The sequence below is a fragment of the Nannospalax galili genome, unplaced genomic scaffold, assembly GCF_000622305.1.
Source record: "Nannospalax galili isolate Female #2095 unplaced genomic scaffold, S.galili_v1.0 scaffold22, whole genome shotgun sequence".
In the NCBI taxonomy this organism is placed as follows: domain Eukaryota; kingdom Metazoa; phylum Chordata; class Mammalia; order Rodentia; family Spalacidae; genus Nannospalax; species Nannospalax galili.
The window spans coordinates 279,482-296,620 of NW_008347230.1; the positions used below are offsets into that span (position 1 = coordinate 279,482).

Genomic DNA, 17,139 nt, shown 5'->3' on the forward strand with positions numbered 1-17,139 from the left:
AACTCAGGTCCTCTGCAAGAGCAGTATGTGCTCTTAACCACCAAGCCATCTCTCTAGCCCAATTTTTAATATGTATGGGTGTATTGCCTACATTGCATGAAAGTCATACAATGCCCTCAGAGGTCAGAGGAGGACATTGGATTCCCTGGAACTAGAGTTACATAGTTGTTAACCATCATGTGGGTGCTGGGAATTGAAGCTGAGCTAGGTCCTCTGCAAGAGCAGTCAGTTCTCACAGTCTCTCCAGCCTCGTGACTAGCTGCTTTACATGTCTGCCACTGTGATTTCCCTGCTATGATGGACTGTGACCTGGAATTGTAAGCTGAAATAAATCCCTTTCTCCCCTAACCTGTTTTTGTTAGGATATTTTATCACAGTAATAGAAACAAAACTAAAACAACACATACATCATATATACACACACACACATATTTATTGGGTAATGGGTAACGTGTGACCGTAGAGTTACTATTAACAATTAAGTTTGAAATAACAGAATCTGTGTTTGCCTCCTCCATGGCTACATGGAAAGAAATATGTGGCAGATGGCTCATTGAAACTGCTGTACCTTGTGAATTTACTGTTCTTAAATTCTGGTATTGTGGAAAGATACACTGTGTTCATCTATGTTCATGATCTACCATGCTCCTGACATAATCCAAGGGGGATTATGTAATCAGAAAAAAATACAAGAGTAATTTATTTTCTATGTTCACATGCGGAATTTCTTTCAATAGGAACTGTGACTTTACTTTGATGTCAATGGACAGATATTCTTACCTGTGTCACACAGAAAAAGGCTGGAACGCACTTAAATAGGTGAGTTTTATAACTTGATTTTAAAAAGAGAAATAGATGACGAATCTTTAATTTTAACCCTATCCAGAGGTACTTAATATTTATTTGGGGGCTGGAGAGAAGGCTGAGCAGTTAAGAGCACTGACTGCTCCCCTAATCCTGAGATTACAAGCACATGACTCCACATCCTGGTTTTTATGTGGGTGCTGAAAATGGAACTCAAGTTTCATGTTTGAGTGACAAGTACTTTACTGATTGAGCTGTCTCCCAGGCCCCTTTTTGTTTGTTTTTTGAGATAGGTCTCATGTAGACAAGGCTAGCCTCAGACTTGGTATGTAGCACAAGCGGGCCCTTAACTCCTGATCTTCCTGCGTCTTCTTCCTCTGTGTTGGGATTCCAGACATGCACAACCACACCTGCCTTTCCCTAATTTCTGTCTACAGCAGGATTCAGAGAACAGCTGTACTCAAAGTTGCTCTGAGGGGATGTTGGTGCTTGAGTCCTCCAGGGTTCAGAGTTCTGCATGAAGGAGATGGTTGATGTGAGGGTCTCCATGTGTCTAGAGATAGCAAAAGGGTCTTTTTGTAGTCAGGCAGGGTGGAACAGACTAGCATGTTGGATGGAGGCTGAGGCAGGGTGATTGTGAGTTTGAGGCTACCCTAGGCTATACAGCAGGACCCTGTGTTCTAGTTTGCTTTCAATTGCTATGACATAACACTCTGACCAATAACACTGTGAGGAGGAAAGGGTTTATTTGGCTTACATTTCCCTGGTCACAGTTCATCACTGAGGTAGCCCACGGTGGGAACTCAGGGCAGGAACCTGGAGGCAGGAGCTGAAGCACTGGCCCCTGCTCAACCTGCTTTCTTATACAACATAAACCCACCTGCCCAAGGGTGGCACCACCCACAGTGGGCTGGGCCCTCCCACATCACTCAATAATCAAGAAGAGGTCCTACAGACATGGCTATAGGCCAGTCCAATAGAGGCAGTTCACCAGTTGAGGCTCCCTCTACCCAAGTGTTTCAGGTTGACAACTAAAGCTATCCAAGCACACCCTGTTTCCAAAAAAAGAAATGGAAGTGGAGAGAATGGGTCTCTTTCTGGCAACTCATCTACATCCTCTGGCTTTGGTCAGAGGCTGTTTCCAAAAACAGTGGAGTTAAGTTCTAGACTAGAAGACCTATAGGGCCTGTTGGGTAAAGCAAGAACACAGGAAAGGTGAGTGAAATAATTCAGGGGGCGGTGTTTGGTAAATGGAAGGGCTGGAGCCACTAAAGTTCTGTACTGTATCAAGATTTGCAGGCTTAGTTTGGGCATGCCTTTGATCACAGCATTATGGAGGCAGAGGACAGATGGAGCTCTGTGAGTTTGAGGCCAGCCTGGTCTACATAGCAAATTCCACGCCAGCTGCATAGTGAGACCTTGTCTCAAAAACCCAAAAAACAAGAGTTACAGGCTTAAGGAACTGTAGAGATGGCTTTGCAGGTAAGAGTGCTTAGTGCTGTTTCAGAAGACTGGAGTTTGTTTGGTTCTCAGCACACAGGTAGGGCAGCTCACAACCACCTGTAACTCCAGCTCCAGGAAAGCCAATGCCTCTGACCCCCATGGGCACCTGCACTCACATGCTCATACCCACATACAGATACATACGAATAATTAAAAATAAAATATATCTTTTTTTTTTTTTTTTTTTTTAGACAGGGGCTCCCTTGTAGCCCTAGCTGGCTTGGAACTCACTATAGAGACGAGGCTGGCCTTGAACTTACAGAGATCTGCCTGCCTCTGCCTCCCATTGCTGAGATGACAGGCATGCACCACCATGCCTAGCTAAAATAGATCTTTTAAAAAAGAAAGAAAAAAAAGCACTGACTGCTCTTGCAGAAGACCCAGGTTCAAATCCCAGTATCCACATTGTAGCTAACAACTGTCCTTAACTCCAATTCTAGGGGATCCGATGCCCTCTTCTGACCTTGGAGGGCATTGCATGACATGGGTGCGTAAAATAAAAATAAATAAAATTTTAGTGGGAATAAGGAAGTTGTTGGAAAACTTGGAATTTAGTTTACTTTATATTAAGATTTCTCCTTATTAGAGCTGATCATCATAGACTACTAGAATTTAAGAATCTTGGGACTGGAGAGCAGGTTAAAAGCACTGGTGGCTCTTTCAGAGGACCTGGGCTCAGTTCCCAGCACTCACATGGTAGTTAACAACCATCCATTACTCCAATTCCAGGGGATCCAATACCCTCTTCTGACCTCCTGGGGCATTACATGACACTGGTGCACTTATATACATACATGCAAGCAATACACTTATACATAAATAAAATATCTTAAATATTTTTAAAATAATTTAAAGAAATAAAACATGCATTTAGAAGCAGGGGTTCTACAAATTATGAAAAGAACTTAGGACCCCAGTCAATTATCAACTAATTGATTTTGGATTTTTTCCAAGTTATAATCTGGAGTTTCATGCAAAATTCTAAGCTATTACACAAATTAAAAATATTTTACTTGCATTTATTTATTTGTGTATGTGTGTAAGCACTTGCAAACCACTACACATCATGTGGAGGTCAGAGTACAACTTTCAGGAGTTGGCTCCCTCCTTCCATTATCTGGGTTCCAGGGATCAAACTCACAGGACCCATGCAACTCTTTTGTAAAACCTGTAACAGGAGGGGAAAGTGTTCCTTACCATCATGTTGTGCAATGTTATGGTTTAAAGATGGTATAAATGAACTAAATTAGCAACTTTACCTGTTACTCCATCTTGCTCAGAATAGCTATTTTAACATTAACCTCTTTTCACTTATGGGAAATATTTAAAAAGAGAAAACAGCCTTGAGTTCTAAGAAACAGCTCAATCACAAACCAGTGGAATGTGCTAATCTCAGACATTATACATCTGGCTAACTGCTTGTTTTCGCTTCTGTAACTTGCTTGCTATTTTAGGTCACCTTGACACAAAGTATAAGACCACCCTGTTATTGTCTGACCACCCAGTAACTGCTGATTTCAGCTGTCTTACTATACTTGTTATGGCTAGGAAGTTGACTAATTTTAAAATTACAAAGTCTTTAAGAAAAGTAGCAAGTTATATGTATCATTTATCTGTATAATGATTGGTTGTTGATTAATAGATTCAAAGTTCTGCTATGTTGTACAAACCTGATTGGTTCACAAGTGTCCTGTTTGAATAATATTTCTGTAATCCTATAAAAACTCTGATCCGACAATGATCAGGGCTGCTTCTACTCCAGAGATAGCCTGGCTGGTCGAAAAATAAAATTTACCTTGCTACTTTTCTTAAAGTGGTGCTGGTGACTTTTTTGCAAACTCCGACCTATAACATAACTGACTGCACAGGTTGCTACATACATAGGAGAGTTGCTATATGAGAAATTGCCTAGACCTACAAATATCACATATGAATAATATGAAAAATATGGTAATTTTTAAAGAAATGTCTGTTATGGAGTTTGTAACCACTGGGAAAAAGACCACCAGACTCAATTTAAATTTTAATTGGTCAGATTTATTAGGGCTATAGCAGTCCGTGGTCCCTTAATCAGATTTTGGGCTCACAGCCCTGAGGGTAGGGTGAAACGAGCATATAAAGGCAAAAAACACAAATAACCTAGGAATTTCATGACACATGAGTAATGCCAAGTGGTCCTGAATATGGTCAGGACACCCAAGTTAGCAAATAAGCAAACTACAGAAGGCAAAACAAGCTTTTGTTAGTCCCTCTCTTAACAGGGTTATAGAGACCTTGGCAGTAAGGCACTCTCTAAGTGCAGCTGCAGTATTTGGGAGAACCAAGGTCAGCTACTCCAAAGAAAGCACTCTTCTAAGAGGAAGCAACTAAGTTCTGGTGCTTAACCTTGAAGTTGGCTGTTTTTCTAGCTTTTGAAGTTTAAAGTGGCTGCTTTATACAAAATGAAGTTACTTTGGCTGTTACAATTTGGGGGACTCCATTTGGGACCATAACATTTTAAAAGAAATGTCTCCATTGCATTAAAGACTGCAATATACCTGAAGCTTAAACCTATGTGTTTCAATTTGGTGTGCTTTAAAATGACTTAATATAAAAAATTATGTAATAAATCCTCTTCCTTTTGTATACTAGAGCCCTTAAAAAAGTATAAAACATTTTTTAAAATGTTACTTTTATTGTGTGTGTACATATACACACTGTGCTGGATAGCTTTAGTTGTCAACTTGACATACCTGGGTAGAGGGGGCCTCAATTAGGGAGTTGCCTTCACTGGACAGGCAGTGGCCATGTTTGTGGTATATTTTCTTGATTGTTGAGTGATGTGGGAGGGGCCCAGCCCACTGTAGGCAGTGCCACCCCTGGGCAACTTGTTTTGTATTGTATAACAAAGCAAGGTGAGTAGGGACCAGAGGAGCAAGCCAGTAAGCGTTCCTCCCAGGCCTGAGCTCCAGCTCTTGCCTCCAGGTTCCTGCTCTGAGTTCCTAACTTGGGCTCCCTGATGAACTGTGACCCAGGAGATGTAAGCCAAATAAACCCTTTCTCCCCCAAGTTGGTATTAGTCAGAATATTTTGTCACAGCACTGGAGAAACAAACTAGAACACACACCATGAACTTGTGTGCAGATCAAACAACCCACCAGAGTTGATTCCTTCCAATTTCCATGTGTGTCCTGGGAATTGAACTCAGGTCGTCAGGCTTTGTAGAAAGTGCCTTTACCCGGAGCCATCTTGCCTACCTTCCTAAAACATTTTAAAGGCTACTGAATCCTGGATTTCTGGGGATACACAAGTAAATAATATATTACATTCTTTCAACACTACAGAGTTCCACCGAACACAAGTAACAACATTCAAGAAAGAAAGATAAACAGTCCATGGAACATAGCATGTAACTGGTTCTGATAATCAGTGATATATTTAGTTACATAGTTACCCTACTTGGGGAAAAGAATCTGTTCATACTTTTCTGCCACTACTCTGGGCTTGTTCTGTCCAGACCAGACCCATCCACTCCCCCCAACCCCCACTCCCCATCTGTGTCCCTGTCTCCCTGTCTCTTTCTGTCATTCCAGATTATTTATAATGCTAAATATAAAACCAGCTGCATCTAATCCCTTAGTAATTCAGAGCATCGAATACAGCATAGGTATCTTATGAACTTCTTGTATCTAAAACCCCAAATATTGTTTAGCAGGGCATCTTTCCTGTTTGCCTCACCCAAAGAAAACAGGGAAATTATTTCCTAGTTATTATGGAAAACTATCTTATTTTACTAGGGAAATTTTTTTTCCCCCAAAGCTTATTTTCTAAGAAACACTACCCTGCCTTTGTGCCTACTTTTTGTGGCTCTCCTGGGCAATGAGGTAGACAAAATAGTTCAAAATCTCCCACGAAAGCATGAGAGTGTGGAGGAATGCCTGAGTTCTTAAGTGTAAGACAGTATGTAGACATTAGTCTTTTCTTTCAAACTCTGTAAAACCTGAAACTTGGTTTATGACAAGGAATTCTAATCTTTCTAATCACACCACACCCTGTAAGACTTTCCTTTAAGGAAAGGCCCTCATGCATTCCTGAGCCAGATGGCCTGGGGTGGTGGAGCTCTTCCCTCCCTGCTGATTCTTTAAACTAGTCAACAGGGAAAGACTGTGAGAGTGAACCCCAGCCAATGGGGAGGGACACAGCTCTTTAGCATTAGGGATAAAAGCCCCTCAAACCTTTAAGGGTCCCATGCTTACCTACTGGATCTGACTGATCACGCAGTTCTCCCTTTTGCAAAAGTAAAATCTGCCTTGCCGAGCTACTTTCTGCTTGGTCCATGTGTTCTTTGTGCAGCACTGGATTTTATTTCTAACAATAAGGCAGGAATATAACTTCATTTTAAGAGGGTTCTACAGGATTTGGGGCTAAAACCCAATTACATATGGAGGAGATAGTGGTCAACACTTGGCTTTGGGGATACAAAATACAAGAGAACAGAAAATACAATCTTGAGAAGAGTGGAGAGTGAGCAATATAATGATATTACCATCAATCACCAGTTTCCCTTTCTCACTAAAAGTTCATTCTTACAAGTGTGAAAGCAAAACTTATACTTTGTTCAGGCTCCATCATGAGTATTTGTGTACATCCTGAACTATAGTTGAGGGAGACACACACACACACACACACACACACACACACTGTACACAGACATAAAACATACTGAGAGTTACAGCAGTAAACATAATCCCACCTCAGAGCTGCATTTCAGCTGAAGGATATAATGCAATAAGCACAGATGGGCGTAGAATCCAGAGCAGGGAGTGGAAATGGCTTTGTCTGATGTTAATATTTGAGAACAGGCCTGGAGAGAGAGAGAGCTATGGGATATTTTGTGAGCATATTCTAAAAACAAAAAATAGTAGGAAGAAGGTCCCTAACACAAGCAGCCAAGGAGTGATTTATAGGGAAGGGGAGCAAAGAGGTAGTTGAGGATCAGAATACACAGGCCATTGAGGTGCCTCTTAGGTCACTGATAAGTTTTCATTCTTTTATTCTAAATGAGATGTTCTGCTCTTTGAAGAGTTTGACTAAAACAATAAGGTAGTTTGCCTTAAGAGGGTATGTTTGTTTTCTGGTACTGGGAACTAAACCCAGGGCCTTTCACATGCTAGGCAAACACTCTACCATTGAGCTATATCCCCAGCACCTTGACTTTTGTTTTTATATTAAAAAAATCTTTCTGGGGGACTGGAGAGCTGGTTTAGCAATTAAGAGCACTGGCTGCTCCTGCAGGTCTGGGATTCAGTTTCCAGCACCTGCATGGTGGCTAACAAACTTCTGTAATTCCAGTTCCAGGGGTCTGATGCCTACTTCTGGCCTCCACAGGCATTGTATACACGGTATACCTACATGCATGAAGGCAAAACACTCCCCATAAAATAAAAGAATAAACTAAAGGAAATCTTTTGGGGGAACTGTTGAAGAATAGATCTTAGAAGAAGAGAGGAATAGAAGCTGTTTAGGAAGGGGCCATAATAATTCAAGAGAAAATACTCAATATGAATGAAACTGGTGAACTGAGTATAGGTTTGATAAAAAGAGCTAGCATTTACTAATAAGAATGAGAAACCGGTTTATAAAGGGAAAATCAAGATTTTTATTTTTGCTATGTGTGGTATAGCACGTGTAATATGTTCATGTGTGACGAGTCCTCAGGTCAGTGTTGGACATCTTCCTCTATCACTCTCTACCTTATCTGTATGTGTTTATTTTTGAGACAAGGTCTCTCATTGCACCTGGAGCTCACTGATTTGATTCAGCAAGATTAGCTGGCAGGTGAGCTCCAGACAGCCTCCAGTGTCCCCAGTGCTAAGGATTACAGGCAGACACCTCCATGCCCAGCTTTTCATGTGGGTGCCAGGGATCTGAATGAACTCAGGTCTTCAAGCTTCTGTGGCAAACACTTTACTAAGTGACCCAGCTCCCCAGCCCAAGAATACTGCTTTCAACAAAATTTTGAGACTCCTGGTAAGTCTCCCAGTAGAACTATCCCAGGAGATTGAGAATATAAAAATCAGGAAACTAGGAAAGAAAAATAAACTTATAAGATCCAATTCAGTCTAGTTCTGGTCTTTGAATAGGTATCTGTACTTGCTTTCTGGAAGCATTTAGAATCATAACATATCAAAGCATGCTATTTTTCCTTAGAATGCCTCAACCTTGGTCTCACAAATATTTTAATAAAACCCTTTAGTCTTACTGATTCACTGTTACTATTTGCTGAACTGAACTTGTATTATGTGTGCACACACACAAGCCCTGAATCACTTGAAAATAAGCCGTAAACATGCTGACATTTCTAAGTATTATAGCTTATCTTTCTTAAGAAGGACATTCTCTGGGCTGGAGAGATGGTGGTTAAGAGCACTGGCTCTTCTTACCGAGGACCTGGGTTCAGTTCCCACCACCCACATAATGGCTAACAACCATCTGTAACTTCAGTTCCAGGGGATTTGACACCCTCTTCTGGCCTCCAAGGGCATATAAGTGGTGCTCTTATATATATGTAGGCAGAACACTCATATACATAAAATTAAACAAAAAAAGGACATTTTCCTATATAGCTGCAATGCCACTATTAAATCTTTTATTATTTTACGTGTATGAGGTCTTTGACTTGTATGACACTTTTCAATACAAAAGTTCCAAACATCATTTCTTTTACTCTGGGAAATTGTTGTTCTTGAAATATTTTAAGGTTAAAACTAAGCAAGAATATGAGAGACTGACTCAGTTGGAAGTCTGAAGTTATAGCAGGACTCCAAAGCTGGCTGAACTCTGAGTGGATCAGTTCTGATTCTCACCTGAGTCCTCCAGTAGTGGCAAATCCCAGTTGTCAACTTGATGAGATCTAAAATCACCTGAGAGATGGGCCTCCCAGCATTCATTGGGAAGGGGGTGGTAATCTTGATTTCTTTCAGTGAGGTAGAAGACCTATCTACTGTGGTTGGCACCATTCCCTAGACAGGGGACCCTTGACGGTACACAATGGAGAGAAGAAACAGCACTAGCATGGATTCATCATTATTGCTCTTTTCTCTTTATGTGGCTGCAACATGGCCAGTTCTCTTACGCACCAGCTGTGATTTCCCTGCCATGACACACTGTAATCTGTAACTGTGAGCCAAATAAACTTTCTCCTTAAATTGCATTTTGTTGGAGTATTTTATTACAGCAACAGAAAAATAAACCAAGTTTCCTCCTCTGCTTACTATTTTTACCCCCACAATAACAGACTACTCAATCTTTTTGCTATCTTTTGAAAGCAAAATAGTTTCTTTCCAACAAAATAACAGCATTCTGCCTGTTCTATTCACGGTTATTCTATTTTGAAATGTTAAGTGTTAGATTGATATTGGTCCCTGAAGGGAGCTGGGATAACTTTTAAACCAATCCTGTCACCCCTAAGGACTGGGGTGGGGTGGGTGCCCTGCTTTCTGAAACACATGTGTGACAGTACTATTATAAAAAGAAAATTATTAGCTGGGTGTGGTGACTGTATTACCTTTAATCCCAGCACTCAGGAAGCAGAGGCAGGCAGTTCTCTGTGAGATCCAGGCCAGCCTGGTCTATATAGCAAGTTCCTGGCCAGCTAGGGCTACAAGACCATCTCAAAAAACAAAACAAAACAAAACAGAATTAAAAAAAAAAAATGCTGTCAATGATACTTCATAGGAATATCCTCTACTAAATTATAGCCCATGACAAATACATATGAAGAAACAGTCTAGAATATTTTAACATGATGCCATTCTGTGTTCAGTTAATTCATAAAGGCAGGGTTGTGTGATCTTTGCTGAAGCCCCCATCTTTCAATCTCTCAAATGTGCAACTCTACATATCCACTTGAGTAAGTTTGTCAAATTCAGATCAGAATGCTTGATAAACGTTTAGTTTCCCAACTTACATTGCTTCTCAGTTTTCCATCCTAATAACAGTGTCTACCTAGCTGTTCAAACCAAAACCTAGGGACTTCACTCTTACCTGAAGCTAGTCCTCAGGAAGATTTATAATCATACCCTCAAAATATAATACTAATCACCCATAAAGCTTATGGAGTTAATACACAAACTGTGAAGATTAGACACTGCTCACTTTCATAGATCCCAGGTATTGCTGATGTAGTACTAAGATATTGCTGATCTGACTTTGAGTCTTTCTGGTCCAGGACACTGCCACAGGTTCTTTAACTGGAGCTTGTATGTAGAACCAATGACTGATAAAAACAATAGGGGGGGCACGATCTTTAAATTCAATGACATCATTATTGATTCCTATCCAAAAGTCTGAGTTCCCAAAGCACTCAGAATCATCTCAGTAAATAACCCTCCCTTAAGTCATCATACCTGGCCTTTCTCCTCAAGCATTCCCAATTCTGGATCAGAAATAATTTTTCCCATTGTCTGAAACCATTAAATATAATGAAACTTATAATGGGGAGGGGTACTTCTTCAGCTATCAAGTACGTTATTTACAGTATTCCAAGTAGGAGGAAAAGATGACAGCAGTATTCCTAGATTTAAAAAAAAAAAAAAAATCAAACATCCCTAGCATAACTGGACAATCTCCAGCTGACAGGGCAAGCATATACTAGAGAAAAATAACTTAAAGGATTTGCAGTAACTTACGTACTTAAGAGCAAGATTGAAGTAAACATTAATACATTAATAACCAACGTACTTCCAAGACCACAGCTGTAGCTATATACTTTCTACACCTCTACTTAGCAACCCACATCGCCCTTCCATCAGCCTAGGGTACATACCTGTACATCGCGAACTCCAGAGATAGCTAAAAGCAGAAAGCAAGGCTGGTAATTGTTACATAACCAGAAAGGCCAAAAGAACATAAAAACCTCAGGACAAGCAACACCAACTCTACCCAAAATTGAGACAGCTTCTTTCGGTGAGGATGTAGGTGGCTCTGAAAAGAGCCTTTATAGTAGGAGGGCTGGCGTGCGCCACACTAGCGGGGACTCTACTTGGAGCTGGTGTACTTGGTGACCGCCTTGGTGCCTTCGGACACGGCGTGCTTGGCCAACTCCCCGGGCAGCAACAGGCGCACGGCTGTCTGGATCTCCCGGGACGTGATGGTCGAGCGCTTGTTGTAATGCGCCAGACGCGACGCCTCGCCTGCAATGCGCTCGAAAATGTCGTTGACAAACGAGTTCATGATGCCCATGGCCTTGGAGGAGATGCCGGTGTCGGGGTGTACCTGCTTCAGCACCTTGTACACGTACACCGAGTAGCTCTCCTTGCGGCCGCGCTTGCGCTTCTTGCCGTCCTTCTTCTGCGCCTTGGTGACCGCCTTCTTGGAGCCCTTCTTGGGAGCTGGCGCGGACTTGGCCGGATCAGGCATGGCGAAAAGCAAAGTAACAAAGCAACCACGACACCGCGAGCTACAGCACCAGGAGGCAGGAGGCTGCGAGCGCGAACAACCGGTACTTAAAGAGGGCGCAGGCAAATGAAGGTTCTGGTCCCACCGGGATGTGATTCGCGAGTTTTCAGCAGCGCCAAAGCCAAGGAGACGGGAGTATGGAAATGAGAGTATTCTACTGGCGCTCTCCTATGGGTCGTCGTGACGAGAGCCTGCTTAGCCAATGAGCGTGGCCAGCGGACAATCCCAGTTCTGCCTATAAAAGGGTGAGGCGGCAGCGTCCGTGACTTCTTTCGAGGTTGTCAGTTGTAAGCTATCATTGTTTTGTTCGTCGCTGTGATGTCTGGTCGTGGCAAACAGGGGGGCAAGGCCCGAGCTAAGGCCAAGTCGCGCTCCTCTCGCGCTGGCCTGCAGTTCCCGGTGGGCCGCGTGCACCGCCTGCTGCGCAAGGGCAACTACGCGGAGCGTGTGGGCGCCGGCGCGCCGGTGTACATGGCGGCCGTGCTGGAGTATCTGACGGCCGAGATCCTGGAGCTGGCGGGCAACGCGGCCCGCGACAACAAGAAGACTCGCATCATCCCGCGCCACCTGCAGCTGGCCATCCGCAATGATGAGGAACTCAACAAGCTGCTGGGCAAAGTGACCATCGCCCAGGGCGGCGTCCTGCCCAACATCCAGGCTGTGCTGCTGCCCAAGAAGACCGAGAGCCACCACAAGGCAAAGGGCAAGTGAGGCTCCCGTGCTCCCCTCCCCCGCCCCAACCGCAACTCGAAGAACGGAACCCCGCAAAACCAAAGGCTCTTTTCAGAGCCACCCACTGTTTCAGATTAAAGAGTTGTGACATTAGACATTAGCCGTTCTGCTGGCTTTCGGTGGCAGCCGCCGTACTCGCTGCTCCCCAAGTCCCCGATTGCCCTGCCCTCCCTTCTGGTCTTGAGCCCCCGGCTCGTCAGTGGGCGGTTGGTCCTGGCCAGTGTGTCCGCAGGCCCTTTCCAAGTCGACACTCGGCTGCATGCACCTGGGCCCGCGCTGTCCCCAGGTGTTCTGGAGTTCGGGGATAGTTACCTGCTCTACCTCCCTTCTTAAGCTTCGCGCCCCAGCGTTAAATGAGGTCTACGCGACGTGGTGACCACGGCCGCCCCGTGAAAGTTACGGGCTGCGGAAGGTCTGGGTCCTGGCCTCACTGGTCTAGTGTTGTGGATTTCTTAGATGGTCTCCCTGTACCCACAGCTGTCCTGGAGCTCACTATGTGGACCAGGCTGGCCCCCATCTCACAGACCCGCCTGCCTCTGCTTCCTGATTGCTGGGATCAAGGGCGTGCTGACGTCACCGCGCCCGGCCCCCAGGTTCTCTTTTGGACACAAGGTCTCCCGGCGGAGCCCGGGCTAACCGCGGAGCTCAGTATGCAGACCAGGCTGGCCTCTAACTCAGAGCCGTCTGCCCTGCCTGCCCAGACCTGGGTTTCGTTTCTAGATGCGCTGGGCGCAGGTCCGGGAGCGTCTTGGGCGGAGCCCCGCGGTAGGAAGACTAGGAGGGCGTGGGCAGTCAACCAAGATGACTTGCAAGCGCGCAGAAAGTGGGACCAGGGCCAGGCCAACTGCTGGCTGGGTGGAGCGCGGCGGAGTGGGAGTGGGAGTGGGGGTGGGTAGGGGGCCGGCCCGAGCCAATCGGAGGCGCCGGTGTGGGTGACGTCACAGCCAATGGCCGGGCAGCGCGGGACTTTCGAGTGGGTTTCTCCGCCCCGTTGGGAAGCCGGTACGTATAAAGACGGCTGCGTTGGCGCTCTCTGGGCAGCGTCTCCTCTGTTGTCTCGCGCACGGTTCCTTCGGCCATGGCCCGCACGAAGCAGACGGCCCGTAAGTCCACCGGTGGCAAGGCCCCGCGGAAGCAGCTGGCCACCAAGGCGGCCCGCAAGAGCGCACCGGCCACTGGCGGCGTGAAGAAGCCGCACCGCTACCGGCCCGGCACCGTGGCGCTGCGCGAGATCCGGCGCTACCAGAAGTCCACCGAGCTGCTGATCCGCAAGCTGCCGTTCCAGCGCCTGGTGCGCGAGATCGCGCAGGACTTCAAGACGGACCTGCGCTTCCAGAGCTCGGCGGTGATGGCGCTGCAGGAGGCCAGCGAGGCCTACCTGGTGGGGCTCTTCGAGGACACCAACCTGTGCGCCATCCACGCCAAGCGTGTCACCATCATGCCCAAGGACATCCAGCTGGCCCGCCGCATCCGCGGGGAGCGCGCTTGAGTCATCCCGAGTTCTTAGACCACCAACAAAAGGCTCTTTTCAGAGCCACCCACAGGCCCTCAGAAGGAGCTGTTCACTTTGTACTGTCTGAGCGGGGTTGCCTCCGGTGGAACCTGGAGGAGGGGGTGACCCCCTGAGAGTGCCACTGAGAGTGTTGTGTGGTCTTGGGTCTGGGAGGCCAAGAGCCAGAAGTCAGATATACAGCTCACAGTTCCACTGGGCTGGGGCAAGCAGGTAGAGGCAGAGCTGATCCACTGGAAACTGGAGAATGCCGGGCCTACCAGTGAGTGGACAGCATTCTGGTTGCCCAACAGCTTTGTCCCAAGCGGGACTAAACAGGCAAGATGGGATGGAATATAGGAGGCTTCGGGAGTATCCTTCACAACAGGTCTGAGCAAGGTGGAGGCAGAGCTGGCCTTGCCATCGAGGAGACCTGACTTCCAGCCCATAATTGCCATACTAGATTACTAGACCTGAGTACTCAATGTAGTCGCTGTTTCTATAGGGCATTGTTTGGGGATTACATCTTGGGTTGTCAGTAGTATCAGCAATATCCAGTGACACAGTCACACCCTTCCTTTTTATTCTCCCTCTCAGGCCTTGGTAGTCTGACAACTAGGAATTAACATTCATTGCTGAGACCTATCCTTCAGGATTCTGTGCATACATCAACTTGACAAGTTCGTTTCCTCCCCTATTCCCACCTGATCATTTTTAAATGCCAGCACAACTGTCAAATAATGGTGGAGACAGTTCTGGATAGGAATGGACCCCAGATGTCAAGTATCTCCTATCCCTTGTCTAGCATTCTGCAAGCTCAAATTGTCCTCTGCTTTTCCTTGGCCTGGACACAGTTGTCTGTTGAGATTGGATGTTTGGCCTGAACTTTGAGGACATTGGTAATTAGCTAAGGTCATTGGGACCTAGATCTTAGTGGTGACCTTCCCTCCTCTAGTCCACTGTCTCCGGCTTCTGGGAATTTTTCCTGAGAAGGAAACTTGGACTTTGTCTAAATCTTTGAGAAGTTATCCAACCCAAGTCTTTCTGAGTTCAATATACTGGTGGTCATTGAATCAGGGACACAGCATGTCTCCCTCTTTTCTCTGCCAGCACCTGGGAGTCCCCAGAGCCCAGCTCTGTAGGTTAGAATGGAAGACAAGGACCGAGGTTGTTTAATTGGTTGTAGTGGGACAAGATCTTGCAAAGCTTGTAGTAAACTGGGTCTCCCCATCGCCCCAACAGGCCTGGAACTTACCTTGTAGACCAGGCTGGACTCCATCGCATGGTGATCTACCTGCCTCTGCCTCTCCCTCTGATTCTGCCTCTGCCCCTTTGCCCCTCTGCCCCTCTGCCCCCTGCCCCTGCCTCTGCCTCTGCTTTGCATGTATTTAAGTGCACCCATGTTTTGTCATGCCTGTGGAGGTCAGAAAAGGGTGTCGGATTTCCCTGGAACTGGAGTTACTGGACAGTTGTCAGCCACCATGTGGGTGCTGGGAACCAAACCCAAATCCTCTGCAAGAGTAGTCAGTGCTCTAGACTGCTGAGCCATCTCTCCAGCCCAAGACTGAATACATTTTAGTTGATTTTCTTTGATTAATTCTGCTCAGAAAACACCCCTTTTGTGCTTAAAAGGATTGCATTTATTTGTTTGTTTATTTATTTATTTATTTATTTATTTATTTATGTATATGAGTGTTTTGCCTGCATGCAAGTAGGTGCACTGTATCCAAGACGGCTAACAGCCGTCTGTAACTCCAGTTCCAGAGGATCTGACACCCTCTTCTGGTCTCTGCAGGCATTGCATGACACAGTGCAGTTACATACATGCAGGCAATACACTCATAAAATAAAAATAATCAAAATATTTTTTAAAGTACTCAGTCTCTTGAAAATTATAATAAAGTCCACAAGATAGCTCAGAGAGTAAAGACACTTGCTGCTAAGCCTGGGGATCCAAGTTCAGTTCCCAGAACCCACATGGTAAAAGGAGAGAACCAACCTGAAAGTTGTCCTCTGATCTCCACACCAGTCAGGGTGCACATGCACCGCCCCCCCCCCACACACACACAAATGTGAAAAAAGAAAAGGAAAGAGAAAGGGAAAAAAATTCTCATCAGGTTCTTCTGGAAAAAGTCAGCCACAAAACTGGCATTATTAACTGGATTGTGGGTTTTGATACAGCTGATGGTAGCCTCAGCTAAGACAGTGGTTGAGGTGAAAATAGCTGAGTAAAAGGGGTGGGAGATGCAATTAAAAAGATGTGGTGACTTGGCATTTGGAGAATGCACAGGGAAAGAACTTTCGGCTGAGGAGCTAGTAGATAGATTTCAGTCAGGTAGAGCATGAAGCGGAGAAAAGCAAGTGCATCAAGAAGACACATCAAGGCCCATGACACTAAAACCAAGGTTCCTGTTATCTAAGAGCACAGTCTGTCAGGAGTTGAAAATTTTAACCTATTAAAGTGGCTCAGCTAGATGTAATTGTGGGGAGGCCCTCAGCAGATAGCTGAAAGGATAACAGAAGACAGAGAACCAGATGAGATCCACCCAGGAGTTAGAGGAGACAGGGCTACAGAGGTGACACTATGGTTAAGAGCACATACTGCTCTTGCAGAGGACCCAAGCTTGATTCCCAGCACCCACATCAGGTGGCTCACAACTGCCTGTAGCTCCAGCTCCTGTGTATCAAACACCCTCTTCTGGCCTCTGCAGGTACCTGCACCCACATGCACACACCCATAAAAACAAAATCTTTGAGTCAGGCATGGTGGCTCACACCTTTAATCCCATCACTTGGGAGGCAGAAGCAGGCAGATGTCTGTGAGTTCACGGCCAGCCTGGTCTATTTAGTAACTTCAGGCCACCTGCGGCTTACAGGGAGACCCTGTCTCAAAAAGACCAAACTAAACAAAACAAAAAAACATGTTGTAGTTTCTACTACAAACCCCTTAACTGGTCTGAATATACTTAGAGAACAAAAATAAAATCTTTTAAAAAGAAAAGACCAAGATTTGCACCTGGTTCACATAAGAACTTTGATGGGAGAATGCCTAAAACTCAAAAAGATAGCTGGAGAGAGACAAAGACCAGGAGAGAACAGCTGAAGGAAGCAAAGGTAGTATTAACTGGGCCACACTGTGCACTGAATAATTGATATCAGCATGTTCCTTAAGC

At 45.2% G+C, this 17,139-nt stretch overlaps 3 protein-coding genes across 3 annotated transcripts; 2 read left to right on the forward strand and 1 right to left on the reverse strand.

Annotated features, from left to right (window-relative positions):
• Positions 1-11,235: 11,235 nt before the first annotated feature.
• On the reverse strand, positions 11,236-11,859 carry LOC103742645 (histone H2B type 1-H-like). Its single transcript, XM_008843711.3, has one exon. It carries the CDS (start codon positions 11,704-11,706, stop codon positions 11,326-11,328), a length of 381 nt encoding a protein of 126 aa, XP_008841933.1. The 5' UTR covers positions 11,707-11,859; the 3' UTR covers positions 11,236-11,325.
• A 145-nt stretch (positions 11,860-12,004) lies between these two features.
• Positions 12,005-12,572, forward strand: LOC103742644 (histone H2A type 2-A). Its single transcript, XM_008843710.3, has one exon. The coding sequence runs from the start codon at positions 12,064-12,066 to the stop codon at positions 12,454-12,456; it is 393 nt and encodes a 130-aa protein (XP_008841932.1). The 5' UTR covers positions 12,005-12,063; the 3' UTR covers positions 12,457-12,572.
• Positions 12,573-13,396: 824 nt separating this feature from the next.
• Positions 13,397-15,314, forward strand: LOC103742648 (histone H3). Its single transcript, XM_029568607.1, has one exon. The coding sequence runs from the start codon at positions 13,556-13,558 to the stop codon at positions 13,964-13,966; it is 411 nt and encodes a 136-aa protein (XP_029424467.1). The 5' UTR covers positions 13,397-13,555; the 3' UTR covers positions 13,967-15,314.
• Positions 15,315-17,139: the final 1,825 nt, after the last annotated feature.